The sequence below is a fragment of the Xiphias gladius genome, chromosome 7 (genome assembly GCF_016859285.1).
Source record: "Xiphias gladius isolate SHS-SW01 ecotype Sanya breed wild chromosome 7, ASM1685928v1, whole genome shotgun sequence".
Taxonomy (NCBI): Eukaryota; Metazoa; Chordata; class Actinopteri; order Istiophoriformes; family Xiphiidae; genus Xiphias; species Xiphias gladius.
In genome coordinates, this window is record NC_053406.1 from 26566851 (window position 1) to 26585938 (window position 19088).

The window sequence follows — 19088 nt, forward strand, 5'->3', positions numbered from 1 at the left end:
CTCCGTGTCTAACTGTTGAGAATATGGAACATTTATCATTAACATGCAGAAACTGAAATCGATCTGATAAATAGGACCTAAACCAGCTTAGAGTGGTTCCTTTAATGCCAATTAAATGTTCCAGTCTCTGTAATAGGATGTGATGGTCAATAGTTTCAAATGTAGCACTCAGATCTGACATGACAAGTACAGAGAAAAGTCCTTTGTCTGATGCAATTAGGAAATTATTTTTGGGCTTTTTAAGAAGAGGTTCAATTACAGCTGTTTTAAAGGACTGCGGTACATAGCCTGTTAATAAAGACATATTGATTATATCTAGTAAAGAGCTGCTAACTAAGGGTAAAACTTCCTTAAGCAGCCTAGTTGGGATGCGGTCAAAGAGACGGGTTGATGGTTTAGATGAAGAAGTCGTTGAAGTTAGATGGTGAAGGTCGATGGAGAGAAACTGTCTAAATATACATCAGGTTTTACAGCTGTTTCTAAGGTTCCTGTGTTTGAAGATAAATCGGTGCAGGTTGAGGGCAGGAGGTGGTGGATTTTATCTCTAATAGTTAGAATTTTTATCATTAAAGAAGCTGATTAAGTCGTCACTACTGAGCGCTATAGGTATACATGGATCAATGGAGTTATGAGTCTCTGTCAGTCTGGCTACAGAGCTGAAAAGAAACTGAGGGTTGTTTTTATTTTCCTCTGTTAAAGATAATATATAATTGTCTTTTCAGATTTTCAACTTTGTTGAGATGTACAATTATTTGACATTTGTTACATCCAGTTGCCTATTGTCTATTTTGTGATATGTGTCTAGTTGTGAGTTTTTAGCTTGTTTCTTACAATGTTTCTATATTCCCACTTTTATTATGTTAGCATTAGCATTAGCAGTGTAATAAAATGACTGTATGTCATGTTGCTAAAGCTGCTAGCTGAAGACACAACACACCGTCATCAAATTTTAAATTTCTTTTATGGCTTTTTTGTCCCCTAACGTTACTTGGGATTAAGTATCTTGATACACTTTATTTATGTTTGTTTATGCAGTACTTTATCTAGTGCACTCGTTGTTTTTTAGAACATATAGTAGAAGTATATGTGTAGTATTCTTGTTCTTTCATGTTACTTTGAATCTTTTTTACTTCTGCTGTTTTTGACAGTTGTTTCCCTGCATACGATCAATAACGTTTATCTGATATCAGAAACTGTTAGTATCAGTATGATCATTACCATCATCATTAGCATTAGCATTGCACAGCTACAGAGCGGTATGAATCCCGACAGTATGACTAGCTTTAGCATTAGCATCAGTCAGCCGATAGGAACTCGGGAAGACATCACGATGGAAACATTTTTACGATAAAGGACGGCACTGTTGGATCTTCACCTTTTATTTGCAGCGGAGCAGATGCATTATCATGTTTCTTGTTTTTCTTCCTCTAGCAAACAGAAATATCCTTCAGTCTGTTTCATTCACGACAGAAACGGAAACTTCGGAGTAGGTTGAAACAGCAGTGAGACATGATGATGAAACAGACTTTTTAATTAGGCCTGACTAGACCTCTGCTGATGATGTCATGGTATTCATTAATCACACAACACGAGTTGATGGAATCACATTAAAAAAAACTGTACAACGTTTGGCTGAAACACAGAGAGAGGAGCTGATTATATTCATGAACTATATTTCAAAATCTTAACTGTGAAAAAACTCAAACTCAAACAAATGCAGTATTTCTGCTCAAAGCTGAAGGATGACAAACCAGTGAGGAGCTGAAGGGGGGAGATTTAACCCTGAAGCTTCACTCTCAGACAGGAAACTAGAATTACCGTTCAGGTGAATCATTAACACTTGTGACTTTCTGCACTCATTACATTTCATATTATTATTTATCTATGAAAAGTTTGTACTGATACAATGAATTTTCTCTTGGCAATCGTTTGCATAAACCACAGTACTCTGTGTATTCTACAATGTTTACATACAGACGATCAGTAATCAGATTACTATCATTATACATTTGATTACTTACACCAAAAAACCCGGAGAAACACTACTGAACTCAGTGTTTAGTTTTCAGTCTCCCCGTGATTAGTGTGATTTCACTGTTTGTGCTGGGATCATATCACTGTTTTATTACATCACATTTATACATTTTAAAACAACACATCATTGTACAGATGGCTCACATGCTTCCACAGCAGACCTGATCTGCTCCAACTGTCTGAACAGGTTGAACCACAGTCACTCTGGTTTCTGTCTGGTCTACAGAGATCAAACGGAAACCAGATCTTGACCACCAAGTAAAAGATCTGGGGTTAAGGTTAACTTGGATCAGGACTGAACCATGATCAGGTCTGAACCAGGATCAGATATGAAGGGTTCTGGCAGTGTAACCATAAGTATCTCACAGTGGTCCCAATCTGGTTTCCTCAGTAGACTCTGAACAGGATGAACCACATTCAGACATCCAGGAATAAATCAGGTCTGGTTTAAAAAAGTGTCCTGTACCGCAGCTTAATTTCCAATGTGAACCCGGTATTTGGTATCCATGGCAACTGGCAGGCCCGGTTACTCTGACACTTTGACCCGGAAAGTGACACGACCCTGAAACTTGTCCCGATCGTCATTGTTACTCAGGTCTGTACCCTCAACTTTACACTCCACTGTCTGCTCGACGTTATAGTCGTCTTTTGTTAACAACAACTTGACTGCGACCAAAGGCTGCACATAGTCAGGCTGTGAGTAGAGAGAGAGAGAGAGAGGTAGGGTTAACATGGAGAGAGAGGGAGAGAGAGGGGGAGAGAGAGAGATGTTTAAACTTGCAATTAATTATTAATGAAATCTCTATTAGTTCATGGAACATTCAGGGTCTGAAATTCAGAATGCATCTCTAGCACTAAATGTAAAGATATTGTCATATTATTAGAAACATGGTGTCAGCCGCATTTTTGGACAGGCCTCTTTACACCTCAACCCCACCACCGGCCATAGACACGATCAAGACCTCATTGGGAACAAAATGGGGAAAGAGGTAGTGAATCTCTGTCACTCTTCAGGTCTATATATGCTTAATGAAAGGATGAAAGGGGGATTCTTGGGGGAGGTTCACATGTTGTTCAGCTCTCGGGACTAGTGTCGTCGACTGCACCACTGAGTGGAAAATCAGGACTAAAATCGTGTAGTGTGAGCTTAGCATTATGGAACACATTGCCCTGAGTAAAGGGCAAGTCACCACACTACTGACCACGGTTACACCCTACACACTCTAATTAATCATCATGTAAACCAAAAAACAGGGTAAAATCTTTGCATGTTTTGTCGATTTTAGAAAGGCTTTTGATTCTATTTGGTAAGAGGGATTATCTTATAATATTCTCCAAATCTGTGTGGGTCTAAACTTTATGACATAATTAAGTCGATGTCTGTCAGTAATAAATGTGGAGTAAAAATTGGCAACAAAACTAAAGATCTCTTCAGTCAATGGAGAGGTGTCTTTTATTTAACATCTACATTAATGACCTAGTGTTGCTGTCACCCACACAACAAGGACTACAGCAGCACCTGGACCTCCTGGAGCAGTACTTACTACATACAATTTTCATGACCTTCCAAAAGAAGACCAGATCTGAGAAAAACCAAATTTCGATTCAAATTAGGAAACAGCCATCTAGATCACACTCTATACTATGATTACCTGGGGTTCAAAATCGGTGTCTCGGGTAACTATGGTCTTTCAGTGTATGCAATGAAACAAAAAGCATGTAGAGCATTTTATGCAGTTAAGAGAAAATTTTACAAAATAGACCAATTAGAGTCTGGCCTAAAATATCTGACAGGGTAATCCAACCAATCGCCCACTAAGGTAGTGATGTTTGGGGTCCACTCAGTCATCAGGACTACACTAGATGGGAAAAGCACCCCATAGAGGCCCTTTGGCCCAAATCGAAGGAAAAACACCCACGAAAAAAAATCCAAAGAATCAAAGAAAAACAACAACTAATGCACGCAGGGCAGACTTACGCCATTTCCCATTAATTATCAACATTAAAAAAAGAATACTTACATTTTGGTTACAACTCAAATTGAGCCCCCAAGACAAACTGAGATTTCAGGCACTACAAACCCAAAAAGTGAACCCCCAAAAGAGTCCCCTCTGTCACCTCGTCCTGAGACTTTCTGATCAAATAACATCCAATACGGTTCAACCTGAGACCAGCACTTCTTTTCCACTACTCACAGTACACCAGTGTATTAAATTAACAAAAGATGCCTGTCTGGAACATTTGATCAATCAAACCAAAACTCAAAACAAACCAAATGAGTATCTGTCCCGAAACCATGAATATAAATTGGCAGAGTATCTCTTTAGTCTCTGTCAGAGCCTCAGAGCGGAGACAGATCCGCCACCAAATACAGACTCAGTGACCACTGTCTAACCATAGAGAGGGGACGACACAAGTCCTGCTAACAACAGAGGAAAGAGTCTGTGGACACGGCATGATAGGTGAGGTAGAGACAGAGATGCACTTCCTCTTAAAATGTGACCAATATAATATTATCCAAGTGGAATACTTTAATATGATATGAATATGATATCTTTGATATGTTCATCCCAAACTTCACAGAGCTGATGGCATGAAAAGCAACAGATTCTATTAGGAGAGAGACATCGGCAGACTTAGCTGCTTAACATCATGATCATTAACACAACATCATTAAAAAAACATCACTGAATCTGGCAAATAACCATATTGACATGGCCTAGTATACATATGGAACACACACACACACGGACACACAAGGGTTAACAGTCCTTTGGGGATTTTTTGCTATTTTGTTGTTCTTTTTATCTACTTCTTTTATTTTACTCTCTCTTTACTCAATATTTTACTCTTCCTGTCTCATTTTTTAATTGAATTGTCCTTGACGCTTTGGTAATATTGTTCACCTGACAGTTGTGCCACTAAAGCAAACAGATTGAAAACAATAATGAAAATGAAACTGAATTGAGTGAGAGAGATTTTCAGTTAACACAGAGAGAAAGTTTTTCCTGGTTCACACACCTTCTGATCTTACATGTAATATATAAAAATAAAATATTAAATAGAAAGACACCCATTTTATGAATGTTTTCAGTTCATAATAATAATAAACTAATCACTCAGTCTTTACTCACATGCACTTTCTTGCCATAGTACGGGAAAAACATTTTATCCAGCCGACCTTCAGATGGGAAATACTGGATCTGTAACAGACTGTCTCTCTACCAGAGAGAGAGGGAGAATTTATATGATTTAAATATAGTTATAATAATAAATGTTTATTATTAATATGTAATAATATCTAATTAATATAAGAAAGAGAATGTGAATATATGTATATTTATATGTATGTAAATGTATATTTAAATATATACACCCTCTGATGCGTTACAGATATAACCCTCATCACAGGGTTATATCTGTAACCAACTGAAATATTTTTACTCTGAACATTTATCTTTACTACAAATATGACCAGTGATCTATAAAACTGTGTTGTTAAATTTAGTGTTATTGTGTATTTCTGTTTGTGCATCACCATGTTTGGGTTTTTATTGTCAACCTGTCCACAACTAAAATGTTTCTTGGCGTCTGATTGGTTAACGAGCTACTGCTAATTAATGTCACGAGGTAAGGTTCTCTTTATAAAAGTGTGTGCGTTTGTATAGTGTTTCTATAATGTGTGTATAATGTGCTTGAATAGTGTGTGTGTGTGTAGTGTACTTTATGTGTGTGTATAGCGTGTGCGTGTAATGTGTCTCTTATAGTGTGCGTATAGTAGCATGTGTGCATGTGTGTGTGTGCGGTGTTTTTTATTATGTGTGTATAGTGTGTGTATAGTGTATTTTATGTGTGTGTATGACGTGTGTATAGCGTGTGCGTTTAATGTGCGTGTGTTACCTTGGCAGTGCAGTTGATGTAGGGATCTCCTCGTGGTTTCAGTCCAATCACCTGCAGACAAACAGGCTGCTGTTGTTTTTATTTATTTTAATTTTATAATATTTCAATTTATAATGATTTACGGTGAAATTAAAATCAAACAAAAATCTGACTGACTGAGAAAACGTTTTTAACCTTCTTGCTAAATCAGAGCTCCAGGTGTATCAACCTGTTGGTAACCACAGCAACCATCAGCGCTCCAGGTGAGGGAACCTGACTCTGACTTAAACTACATTAACTTTGAAATGTGGCAGGGCATTTACACACAGCTCCTCCTAGTTCAGTTAATATGATATAAGATATGAAATAACCTCATTCAGCACTGACCAACAGATTTAAACATACAGACAATAATTCTTCACCTCCACCTGGTTCTTGATTTTCATTCATACTAACTACAGACAATGACCTTCCATGTCAGCTTATCATAAACAAACATACACACAACAACTATTCTTGTAACCTGTAAAACAACGAGAGTGAGATTGAGATCTCTGTCGTCCTAATCAACTGACCCGGTTCATCTTGATAATGATGCAGGGTTTCCCATCGGCGTATCCGAAGGTGGAGTCAGGCAGACCAGAGCACTGACGTAACGTACTACGTTTAAACTGACAAACTTTCTTTATTGGTTCGTCATCCTGTTCAGTGTATTCACCCACAAGACACAAGTCATTGCGCTCCTGAACGCTGTCATTATAATCTGAAAATAAAAAAAAACATCATAATAATCAGTGTTTTTATGCTTGAGGAGAAACATCAGCATCTTGTCCACGCAAACCTGGACAATTATTGTGAAGGTCACAGTTTTCATCTGAAGGGATTTCCTGTTCTGAAGTCCAAGAGGAGGCCAATCAGCATGTGAGCTAGGGACAGACCTCATCCCTCAAGATCCTACAGTTATTCACACAAACTTCAACAAATACATGTTTTCTAAAGACAAACTCAGAGTTTTGAGATTGACATGGTGTGTGTCCTCGCACTCACGCTGCAGGAGGTTGTGCAGTTGTTGGATGTACTGGTTGTAGTTTGTCGGGTCGCTGCGGTTGAATTCGATTTCAGCTGCATGAGGACGAATCACCAAACCTACAATAAATCCGATCTATAATCAATAATCAATCACTGAAAACAGAAACTAATGACACTTTATATGAAGGGTTTCATGGCAACAACTGCTTCATCCAGTCTTCATCTGATGGTACAGACTGATTCACACCTGTCCAGCAGGTGTCCTCACTGTGATTCACACCTGTCCAGCAGGTGTCCTCACTGTGATTTATCATTTATTTCACCGAAATAAAATGAAACAAATATCTGGATTAACTTCATTCATTTAAAGTCGAAGTCTCCTTTGGATGAAAATCACTTTTTCAACTCAAACCTGAAAAACATCTAAAATCATCTTTATGGATGTGAAGTAAACAGGTAGTTAAAAGTTTACTCACCTGGATTGGCCACTCGGTCCTGATATCTGGGGACGTTTTCGTCCAGAGTCTGTAACATCACCCACATCGTGAGGGTAAACATTCCCGCCAAAAACCCGTAAAAGACGAGGTAGAAGAGGAGGATGAGACCTGAACGAAACAATTCCAACATTACTTTATTTAAACACATCAGAGAAAACAAACATCATCCTGCAGTGAATTTCGTCCCGTGTCTCTGTTTTTTATTCTGTGTTTCAGGAATTAACTAACTTGTCCAGTCCAATCAGATCACTTGTTGCATATGACACAGACTAACCCACCATCATTCTGTTTTTCTTTATCACATTTAATACATGTAAATATGTTTTATTTTATACAAACATTTGATTCCTTTTTCATGTTCCCTCCCTCTGTGAGGGACTGTAACACAAACTCAGCAGTGTTCCCTCTCACCTGAAGCATGCTGGGAAATAAATGTAAACTGCAGTGATCTTAATCAAAAACAGCTGAAGCTAAATTTAAACCGGATATTTATATCTGTAGTTATATGATGCTTCAGCAGGGGATTATGGGTAATTACAATGTGCTGAATTAGTGTGTGAGTGTATGTGTGTGTGTGTGTGTGTGTGTGTGTGTGTGTGTGTGTGTGCGTGTCACACGGACACAGGATAGTATGTAAGAAAACTGATCACGCTGTCAAATGACTCCCTGATCAGCTGATCAAATTTGAAGTTCCATCAAACAAACGGCCGACAGGTGGAGCCAAGATCTGAACATCGATGGATAATTAAAATTAGGTGACTTCTGTCTAGTGATCAATCACTGTCCACCAGGTGCCTGCAGCAAGTTTCTCACCCTTGTCAGTCACATGACCCTGCTTCTCGTGCACACCTGTGCCACGTTCCCTCAGTCAGACACACTTGTACCGGTGCCATGTTCCCTCATATACTCAATTCGTCCATTCTCTGATATCCAGGTTTGACTTGCAAAGAAGTCCAGACATCCATTCATCTAACCACCCACCTCTTCCAGATCCTCCTGTAGGATCCTGAGATGTTCCCAGGTATGATGGGATATATAATCCTCCAGTGTGTTCTGGGTCCCCTCCTCCGTAGGGAGTCCAAGAGGATCCTGATCAGATGTTGAACGGCCTAAGCTGACTCCTGTTAATATTAACCAGTGGATTTCTGGAACAGAGATCCACTGATGAATCCAAAACCCTCACCTTCAGGATCAGCTCCCTTTGAAGCACCACAGTCTAATAGAAAGTAGACATTACTGCTTACTCTTGCACCTACCCACCTGTTGATCTCACCTCCGTCTAACCCTCACTGGTGAACCAGACCCTGAGATCCCTGAGCTCCTTGACTTGGGGCAGTGTCTCCCTCCCAACCTGAAGGCAACAGTCCACTGGTTTCTGGTAGAGTACCACAACCTGAGACTGGGAGATCTGCTGAAAACAGTCTGGACTAAACCCTGCCGCCCTTTCCTGAGTCATCTGGTTTGTCGGAACCCCTTTAAGTCCATTACCTCCTCTTCAGTTTTTGCCTCAGTGACCCAGAAGCTGCAGTTCTTCTGTCCTCCTAATACCTGTCTGCTGCTTCAGGACTCACCTGGGCCAAAGAATACTGTAAGAACCTCTTCAGTCCACCAGTTGGTTCTGAGGTTTCCACCATGACCAGAACTCTGAGCAGCCACTTCCACCGTGGAGGTTTTAAACGTAGTTCACTCAGACTTCATGTCCTAAAATTCCCTGTAGATGCAGGAAAAGTCCTCCAGAGGTTGCAGCTGAAGACCTCATGGGCAGGGGTTTCAGCCGGATGTTCCCAGTAAACCCTTACTACCTATTTGGGTTTACCAGGTCTGTCCAGCAGGCTTCTCCAACACCTGATCCACCTCACGACCAGGTGGTAATCAGCTGACAGCTCTGCTCCTCTCTGTACTCGAATATCCAAGATATTCATTCAGAAAATATGCAGAGATACAATGAAGATATAATGTCATGTGATGTATGATTTACTGTAATCTGATACATGATTTAATGTGATGTGATATATGATTTAATGTGATGTGATGTGATACTTCATGAACTCTAATGTGTTACATGATGTACTGTAATGTGATGTGATATGTACTGTAATGTGATGTGATACATGATGTACTGTAATGTGATGTGGTACATGATGTACTTTGGTTTAAATATTTGATTTACTGTGATATGATATATGATTTACTGTAATTTGATATATGATGTACTGTGATGTGATACATGATTTACTGTGATGTGGTACATGATGTACTTTGATTTGATATATGATTTACTGTGATATGATACAGGATTTACTGTAATGTGATGTGATACATGATTTACTGTGATGTGATACATGATGTACTGTGATGTGATACATGATGTACTGTGATGTGATACATGATTTAATGTAATGTGATATATAATTTAATGTGATGTGGTACATGATGTACTTTGGTTTAAATATTTGACTTAATGTGATGTGATACATGATGTACTGTGATGTGATATATGATGTACTGTGATGTGATACATGATGTACTGTGATGTGATACATGATTTAATGTAATCTGATTTGATACATGACATCATGTGATGTGATATATGATGTACTGTAATGTGATGTGATACATGATGAACTGTAATGTGATACATGATTTACTGTGATGTGATACATGATGTACTGTGATGTGATACATGATGAAGTGTAATGTGATACATGATTTACTGTAATGTGATATATAATTTAATGTGATGTGGTACATGATGTACTTTGGTTTAAATATTTGATTTACTGTGATGTGATACATGATTAACTGTGATGTGATACATGATGTATTGTGATGTGGTACATGATGTACTTTGATTTGATATATGATTTACTGTGATGTGATACATGATTTACTGTGATGTGATATATGATTTACTGTGATGTGATACATGATTTACTGTGATGTGATATATGATTTACTGTGATGTGATACATGATTTACTGTGATGTGATACATGATTTACTGTGATGTGATACATGATTTACTGTGATGTGATATATGATTTACTGTGATGTGATACATGATTTACTGTGATGTGGTACATGATGTACTTTGATTTGATATATGATTTACTGTGATGTGATACATGATTTACTGTGATGTGATATATGATTTACTGTGATGTGATACATGATTTACTGTGATGTGATATATGATTTACTGTGATGTGATACATGATGTACTGTAATGTGATACATGATGTACTGTAATGTGATACATGATGTACTGCAGTATGTTGTAGTACAGTCAGACACCTGCAGTATAATTCTGCCATTTATTAATAATCAGCTGTATTAATAAATACCAACACAAATGAAAATCAATTAAGCTTTCTGGAATTCACAGTCATTGATCAGCTTCTCTCTCTCTGTCACACACACACACACACACACACACACACACACACACACACACACACACACACACACACACATTAACGCCTCTGCTGACACTGTGCCTGTTCGGTTCAGCTCGGTTCGGCTTGCCTTAAAGCTTCCAGCAACAGGACCGGAGGCTTAGCGCCCAGAGCCGCCGGACCGAGCCGGACCATGACCCGCGCTGTGAGGCCTCCTCACGATCGGCCAGATAGCCTATACTGAAGATGTACTGTGATAAATATACACAGACAGATTCGCGGGTCTCTGAGGTCCAGGACCGTTTCTGTCAGCGGATTCGCGCCTGTCTCCAGGCCGCCTGTCTTACCCCAGCTGCTGGCGGTACGGCCCAGGAACTCTCCAGTCCTCGGGTTGTAGATAAAATCCTTCCAGGATTCCTTCTTCTCCTCCTTCCTGCCCTCCTTCTTCTCTTTCTTTTCTTCCTTCTTTTCCTCCTTTTGCTCCTCTTTCGTCTCCTCATTTTGAACCTCCTTCTCCTCCGCCTTCGCCTCCTCCTTCCTCTCCTCTTTCGGCTCCTCTTTCTGCTCCTGGTTCGGCTCCTGGTTCTGATCCTGCGGACTGGACGACATGCTGGCGCAGCGGGGTTGTGCCGGGACTAAACAGATCCGGGTTAATCAACACTGAGCGGGCTAAAAGCCGGGTTAAGCAAATCCGTCGGATAAGTGAGCGGACCTGAGCGGTCTGTGGCTGAACACACACACACACACACACACACACACACACACACACACACACGAACACACGCGCGCGCACACACACACACACACACACACACACACACACGCCTACACACAGACTGCTGCAGAACGAGGCGCATGCGCAGTACAGGACCCCGGGGGTTAGGGGCTGGGGGTCTGTTGTATTAGAACCCAGTCATCACGTTAGAATGAAACTATGTTCACTCTATAATAACCTGCCATAACTCAATAATATTCAGATCATGTTCTTATGATCCTCTGACAGTAAAATGAATCAGCTCTGTTTATAGTACAGATACATAAAGTGTCTGTTCTACATAATGACAGTGTGTTCACTAAAGAAGCATCGTCAGTTTAATGGATCAAAACGCGTTTGATAATATAATAAAATATAATCATCAGGGGTCTCCAGTTAGGATGGTGTATACCTGTATATGTATTATTAATTATTATTATTTCTATGATGCTGAAGGAGAAAGATGCTTCACAGTAAAGATGTTTTATTTTTATTCTATTTTTAATGCAGATTTAAATATAGATTTAAAAAAAACATGCAGCTCTTTTTTAAATCTGTTAAACTCCACGACAACCAGAGATAAGCTTAAAGAGCCAATCGAAGAATAAACAGCTGCTCTGAAATAATTTCACTTCAAACTGAACCTTGAATTATGTAACCACACCACAGCTCACAGCACCTCACGTGACCACAGTGACGACACATCACTGGATAAAAACAGGACGATGCTGTGCTGATGTCACACACAAGTATTACATGAAGTAGAGAGGAAGGCACGTGAGGAGGACAGGAGACAAGGAAACAAGGAGAGAGAAGAGGAAACATATAAGCCCCCACCAGAGTGAAAACAGAGGGTCATCTCAGTACTACGGGAGGAAGAATCCATCCTCCACTGAGAGGACAGATTCCCATGGGAGTCTGAGGATACGAGGTCTGAGTGAACCGTGTTAAGAACCTGACCAGGACTGAGCAGACTCCTCAGAGTTCCTGTCCCCTGGAGTCCTGCTGCTTCGGGACTCCAGGTGAGTCCCAAAGCAGCAGACAAGTATCGGGAGGACAGCGGGATCACAGTCCCTGAGGCCAATGTGTGGGAGGAGTTCAGGGGTCAAGGGGTCAATGAGAAGGACTTTGAGTCAGCATTAAAGGGGTTCTGACAAACCATCAGATGACTCGGCAGGGGGGCAGGACTTAGTCCAGACTATTTGAAGCAGAGAGGGGAACTGCAGACCTGGTCTGAGGATAGAAGGAACACTCTGAGGAACTTTGAGGAACTCTTTGACTGTCTGTCCAACTCTCGTTGGACTGTCTTGCTTGACTCTTTAATGTCACAAAATAAAAGTTGTGATTAGGTCAGGGCTTTTATTTTGTGTTCAGTATCATGTTCTGGACACTTCCTGCCTCTAGTGGTCAAACGTCTCTCTGCAGCTTTAAGATCTGACAGAAAATCTGTCGAAGCATCATGAGCTGTGACATCACATGATGTCACTGAGATAAAACATCATGTGACATCATGCCGGCTAATGTCATCATCATCATCATCATCATGTAGGAGATGAAAGGATGAGAAACAGCTGCACACATCTGTTCACACAGCAAGAACAACATGGCTGCTCCATTTCTGACAAACATTTCAATGAAAAAAAAGAAAGAAACTTTGTGACGTTTCATTTTCTCCCCCTCCCCCCTCCCTCTCTCAGCAGCAGGGGGAGGAGTCAGCAGGGTAAGGATGCTGCCAGGTTGCCGTGGTTTCAGCCTCTAGTTTCTTGTGGCGACTGTCGTCGGGGATATGTGTGTGTGCGGCTGAAGGGTGTGAGTGTGTGCGAGTGTGTGTGTGTGTGTGTGTGTGTGTGTGGTTGTTACATCTGTGAGGATATATGACCGCAGGACGGAGGAGAGGAAGAGAGGAGGAGAGGAAGAGAGGAGGAGAGGGAGGACAGGAGGACAGAGGTGTCGAAGGGTGGATGTGGATTAACGTCGCTGCAGCGAGTCGTCGTTTCCTCTGAGCTGCAGAGATCTGTGAGGACGACAGGAAGCTTCATCACTCCACCTTTCTTTCTGCACAGGGAGGACTGAGGCAGGGAAGGAGACACTGAAGGAGACAGCAAAGGAGGGAAGGAGACACTTAAGGAGGCAGTGAAGGAGGGACAGAGACACTTAAGGAGGAGAGATGGATGGAGTCTGAGTCCTCTCCGATTCTCCGGTAAGTCTCCTCTCAGCTGCTTCATTCTGTCGTTTTCGTTTCTTGTTTGTTTCTTCTGGTTGTATTCATCTGTCCGGTCGACTCGACCATTCACGCCTTTTCTTTCCCTCTGCTGGTGAAAAACGTTGGTATGTATGTTGTCGAGTCGCCGCTGTCGTTGCCGACAGTGTCAATAAAGTCTGTTCAAATCAGATCCGGCTCCTTCACACCCTGTTTTTGTTGAAATCAGCAGCTTCAGCTTCTACGTGGCCGCCATCTTGAATCAGACCTGAGAGCAAAGTTAGAGATTAAAGGAAAATTCCATTTTATTTAAAACCCGGCTCTTATTCTGAAAGAGATGTTTTCAGTGGAAGGTGATCATACCTAAAATGTTTTTAATAATCCTCCAAAACAGAAGGTCAAAGGTCACACAGGAAGTGGCTCTGCGTCAGACGTGTTCTAATATGGCCGCCGGTTCAGTCTGATCAATATTATTGATGAATCTGTTTTTATGTTTCTGTTCAGAAAGACATCAAAATAAACCCGAGGTTTTTAGATGATTACGATGGAGTTAATGATGACACAACCTGATTGGTCAGAACAAATGATTGACAGGTGTGACTGGGATACAGGAGGGAGTTGTGTTTCAGCGTCCAAGGTCAAGATCAGACTTAAACTGATTCTGGTTTAAAGTGTCTTTTTCTTTGAATATCAGAAAAAATAAAACAGTAACATAAATATTTTCAATAAATGAATGAAATGAAATCTGGATCAAATGAACTCAAATGTTTGAATCACAAAGCTTTCAACGTTTAAACAGAGCGCTGAATAATTAACCCAAAACTTCAGGTTACAGCAAACACGTTTCCTTTCCCTGTTTCCTCTCCTTGTTTCCTTTCCCTGTTTCCTATCCTCTCCCCTTGTTTCCTTTCCCAATTTCCTCTCCCTGTTTCCTCTCCGCATTTCCTTTCCCTGTTTCCTCACATTGTTTCCTCTCCCTGTTTTCTTTCCTTGTTTCCTCTCTTCATTTCCTTTCCCTGTTTCCAATCCTCATTTCCTTTCCGTTTCCTCTCCTTGTTTCCACTCCCTGTTTCCTCATCTAGTTTCCTTAGTTCGATTCTTTTCCCTGTGTCCTTTCCCCGTTTCCTCTTCTTCTTTCCTCTGCTCATTTCCTTTCCCTGTCTGCTCTCCTTGTTTCCTTTCCCTGTTTTCTCTCCCTGTTTAATTTTCCTGTTTCCTCTCCTTGTTTCCTCTCCATGTTTTCTTGCCTAGTCTCCTCTCATTTCCTCTCCTTATTTTCTCTCCTTGTTCCCTTTCCCTGTTTCCTTTCCCTGTTTTCTCTCCCTGTTTCCACTCCTTGTTTCCTCCCACTGTTTCTCTTCCTCTCTCCTCTTTTCCTTTCCCTGTTTCCTCTACCTGTTTCCTCTCCTTGTTTCCTCCCCTTGTTTCTGTTTCCTCCTCTCGTTTCCTTTCCCCGTTTCTTCCCCTTGTTTCCTCACCTTGTTTTCTCTCCTCTCTCCTTCTTTCCTTCCCTTGTTTCCTCTCCTCCTCCTCCTCCTCCCCCTTCACTCTCCTTTACTCTCGTGTACAGGAAGCATTACATCATACTCCTCTGAGAGATGCTGCTGTTGCTAGGTTACCGACGGCTGACTCCCTGATCCATTTTTAGAAGGAAGCTGAGAGACAGCGGGGTGGGGGAGGGGAATGATAGAGAGATACACAGACACCACAGAGAGAGAGAGAGAGAGAGAGATTATATCACTCTGTGGAAACAACTGAATATTGAAAGAAAACAGAAAACAAAACGATGAAAGAAAAGAACAAGAATCCATCAGCTTGTTTGAAACTGGAACCAGTGATACATTAGAAACCAGTATGAGTTGATCCAAATCAGTCTATACACCAGTCTGATGATGGTCAGAACTGGTTCCAGTAAAACCAGTTCAGCTGAATCTAAACAGGTAGTATTTATTATTCTGTTCACACCAGAAATAAAACAAGATTTTGAATGACAGTTTGAGTATGAACCCTGAACACAGACAGCAAAGATATTTATTGTCCAGACTGTTCAGTCACATGACCTCGGCCCAATCACACATCTCTCTGAAGACAGACCAGGTATTTATGGATACAGAACCACATCCTCTAGAGTTCTGACTTTACAAGTTAAACTCTGTCAATAGAACTCTGGTTGTTATAATGATAATAATAACAGTGATACTTACAGGTGTAATAGCAATAAAAGCAGCACCAAAGAATAAGAATAAGAAAATTTGTATAATGATGATGAGTGCTGAGTAGTAGTGGCAGATCCAGATCCTGCAGCTCCTGAGTCAGAGCGACCTGCAGAATGAGGACAGGGAGAGCGAAGACAACAAGTTAATGACATGCAGTAGAGTGAAATAAATGCATGGGGAGAGAAGAAGCGCTCAGTGCATCAAGGGGAGTTCCCCGGCAGTCTCGGCCTATAGCAGCAGAACTAGGGGATGGTTCAGGCCTCACCTGAGCCAGCCCTAACTATAAGCCTCATCAAAAAAGAAGGTTTTAAGCTTACTCTTAACCGTGGAGAGGGCGTCTGCCTCCTGGACCCAAACTGGAAGAAGGTTCCACAGTAGAGGAGCCTGATAACTGAAGGCTGTGCCTCCTATTGTACTTTTGGAGACTTTAGGAACCACAAGGAAGCCTTCCGTGTTCTACTGGAGTACTAGGGTACTATGAGGTCTTTAAGATATGATGGTTCCTGACCATTGAGGGCTTTGTAGGTGAGGAGGAGGATTTTAAATTCTATTCTGGATTTTACAGGGAGCCAATGCAGAGAAGCAAACACACGAGAAAATGTGATCTATTTTCCTAGGTCCTGTCAGTACTGGTGCTGCGGCATTCTGGATCAGCTGGAGAGTATGTGTTATGTGTTAGACAAAGGACATGTCCCGGTCAAAAGTGACAAGGTTCGGTCGAACTGGAGGCCAAGGTAATGCCATCTAGAGAAACTATATCATTAGATAATGTGTTTCTGAGGTGTTTAGGGCCAAGTACAATAATTTCAGATAGAAGTGACAAAACAACAGGTCATCCTGGCCTTTATGTCCTTAAGACGTGTCTGAAGTTTGACTACCTGATTAGTTTAATCTGGCTTCATAGATAAATACGGCTGGGTGTCATCTGCGTAGCAATGGAAATTCGGTGGTGGTGCTTCCTGATAATACTGCCTAAAATATCCATCCCAGGACAGAATCCTGTGAAACTCCATGACTAAGTTTTGTGTGCAAGGAGTGTCATTGTTAACATGAACAAACTTGAATCAATCCGATAAACAGGACTTCGCTGGTGAGTTTCGCCGGTGCTGTTTCTGTGCTATGATGTATCCTAAATCCTGGCTGAAAATCTTCAAACATTACATTCCTATGCAAATATCACATAATTTGATTGCAACAGCTTTTTCAAGGATTTTTGAAATAAAGGGTAGGCTGGATTTCGGTCTATTGTTGGCAAAAATATCTTGATTCAGAGTCGGCATTTTAAGCTGAAGGTTAACTACTGCAGCCTTAAAAGCCTGTGGTACATAGCCTTTTAATACATAGGTAAACTGATCAGATCTAATCATAGGCCTTGAGCAGCCCCGTTCGAATTGGGTCTAAAAGACAAGTTGATGGTTTAGATGAAAGTGACATGAAAACAGCCGGAGGAGGAAAGTGAAAACAGCTCTGAGTCTGACTGACATTCTCCACCATCACAGCTGGCAGATGTGAAAGGTATTCTGGGATACTTATTTCAGTGTCCTCATAAAACAGAGTGAGACCTCTTCAGGTGATCTGGACTGGACATGACTACATGTGATCAGTATTTAGCCCAAACCCTGTGACTGATGATGATTCACCAGAACTCAGAAAAGGAAGTGAAGCTTAACATTAAAGTCTGCTGGTGTCTGAGATGTAACTGAGGAGATATCATATGTGTCCCATAACGTAATAAAATGGAAATATGTGTAAAAGGTTCATCTGATGTGGATGTGAACAGCTGAACATTAAAGCTGAGAGTCTTTAAACTTGTAGTTTCACCTCTGCTGAATTGCAGAGATATACTAATGAAAAACATAAATAATTATGACTGCTCTGTAGTTTTCAGGAAGTTGATCTAATTAACTTCATGATTTATAAAGCTCTTCTGACTGCAGCACCTGAATTCTACTTGTGATGTTTAAGTGATGATTTCTGTTTCGGTTGAGTTCCTTTGTGACAGTGCAGCAAAATTACACTGATTCACATTACAATGAAAAGAATCAATAACAGTGATTATTAGTGATTATTGACTGATGAAAACGGACTGAACATTCCAGGACACTGATCTCCAGGCGGCTGCACTTCACTACCACACTTCATCCACCCATCCTCCATCCACCATCTGTCCATCATCCATCTATCCATCCATCATCCATCATCCGTGATTCATCATCCAACCATCAGACCATCATCCATCATCCATCCACCAACCATCCACCATCTGTCCATCATCCATCCATCATCCATCCATCATCCATCCTCCATTCACCATCCGTCCATCATTAACCCATCATTCACCTATCATCCATCCATCATTCATCCATCATCCTTCAGCCATCCTCCACCCATCATCCACCATCATCCATCATCCACCCATCATCCATCATCCATCCATCATCATCCATCATCCATCCATCATCCATCATCATCCATCCATCATCCAACCATCATCCAACCATCAGACCATCATCCATCATCCATCCACCAACCATCCACCATCTGTCCACCATCATTCCATCATCCACCCATCATTCACCCATCATCCATCCATCATCCATCCATCATCCATCCTCCATCCATCATCCATTCACCATCCATCCATCATTAACCCATCATTCACCCATCATCCATCCATCATCCATCCATCATCCATCCTCCATCATCCATCCTCCATCCATCATCCACCCATCATCCATCCATCATCCATCCATCATCCATCATCCATCCATCATCAGACATTCAACATCCATCATCCATCCATCATCCATCCATCATCCATCCTCCATCCATCATCCATCCTCCATTCACCATCCATCATCCATCATCATTAACCCATCATCCACCCATCATCCATCCATCATCCATCCATCATCATCCATCATCCATCCTCCACCCTTCATCCCCCCACCATCCACCATCTGTCCATCATTCACCCATCATCCATCATCCATCATCCACCCATCATCAGACATTCAACATCCATCATCCATCCATCATCCATCCATCATCCATCCTCCATCATCCATCCTCCATTCACCATCCG

At 41.1% G+C, this 19088-nt stretch overlaps 1 protein-coding gene across 1 annotated transcript; it reads right to left on the reverse strand.

The window, feature by feature from the left end:
• Nucleotides 1–1405: 1405 nt before the first annotated feature.
• atp1b3b (ATPase Na+/K+ transporting subunit beta 3b) lies at nt 1406–11557 on the reverse strand. The gene is made up of 7 exons (XM_040129960.1): nt 11181–11557; nt 7419–7547; nt 6961–7059; nt 6489–6676; nt 5935–5985; nt 5169–5255; nt 1406–2728 (listed from the first exon to the last, which is right to left on the reverse strand). Exons 1-7 carry the CDS (start codon nt 11440–11442, stop codon nt 2561–2563), a joined length of 984 nt encoding a protein of 327 aa, XP_039985894.1. The 5' UTR covers nt 11443–11557; the 3' UTR covers nt 1406–2560.
• Between the last annotated feature and the right edge of the window lie 7531 nt (nt 11558–19088).

What these genes read in the sequence shown, in the direction of transcription:
- atp1b3b (XM_040129960.1), bottom strand. Translation starts at nt 11,442, where the DNA reads ATGTCGTCCAGTCCGCAGGATCAGAACCAGGAGCCGAACCAGGAGCAG. An exon ending in CCGTACCGCCAGCAGCTGGG is followed by an intron (nt 7,548 to 11,180) that starts GTAAGACAGGCG and finishes TGTTTCGTTCAG; the next exon opens with GTCTCATCCTCCTCTTCTAC. An exon ending in ACTATGGCAAGAAAGTGCAT is followed by an intron (nt 2,729 to 5,168) that starts GTGAGTAAAGAC and finishes CTCTACTCACAG; the next exon opens with CCTGACTATGTGCAGCCTTT.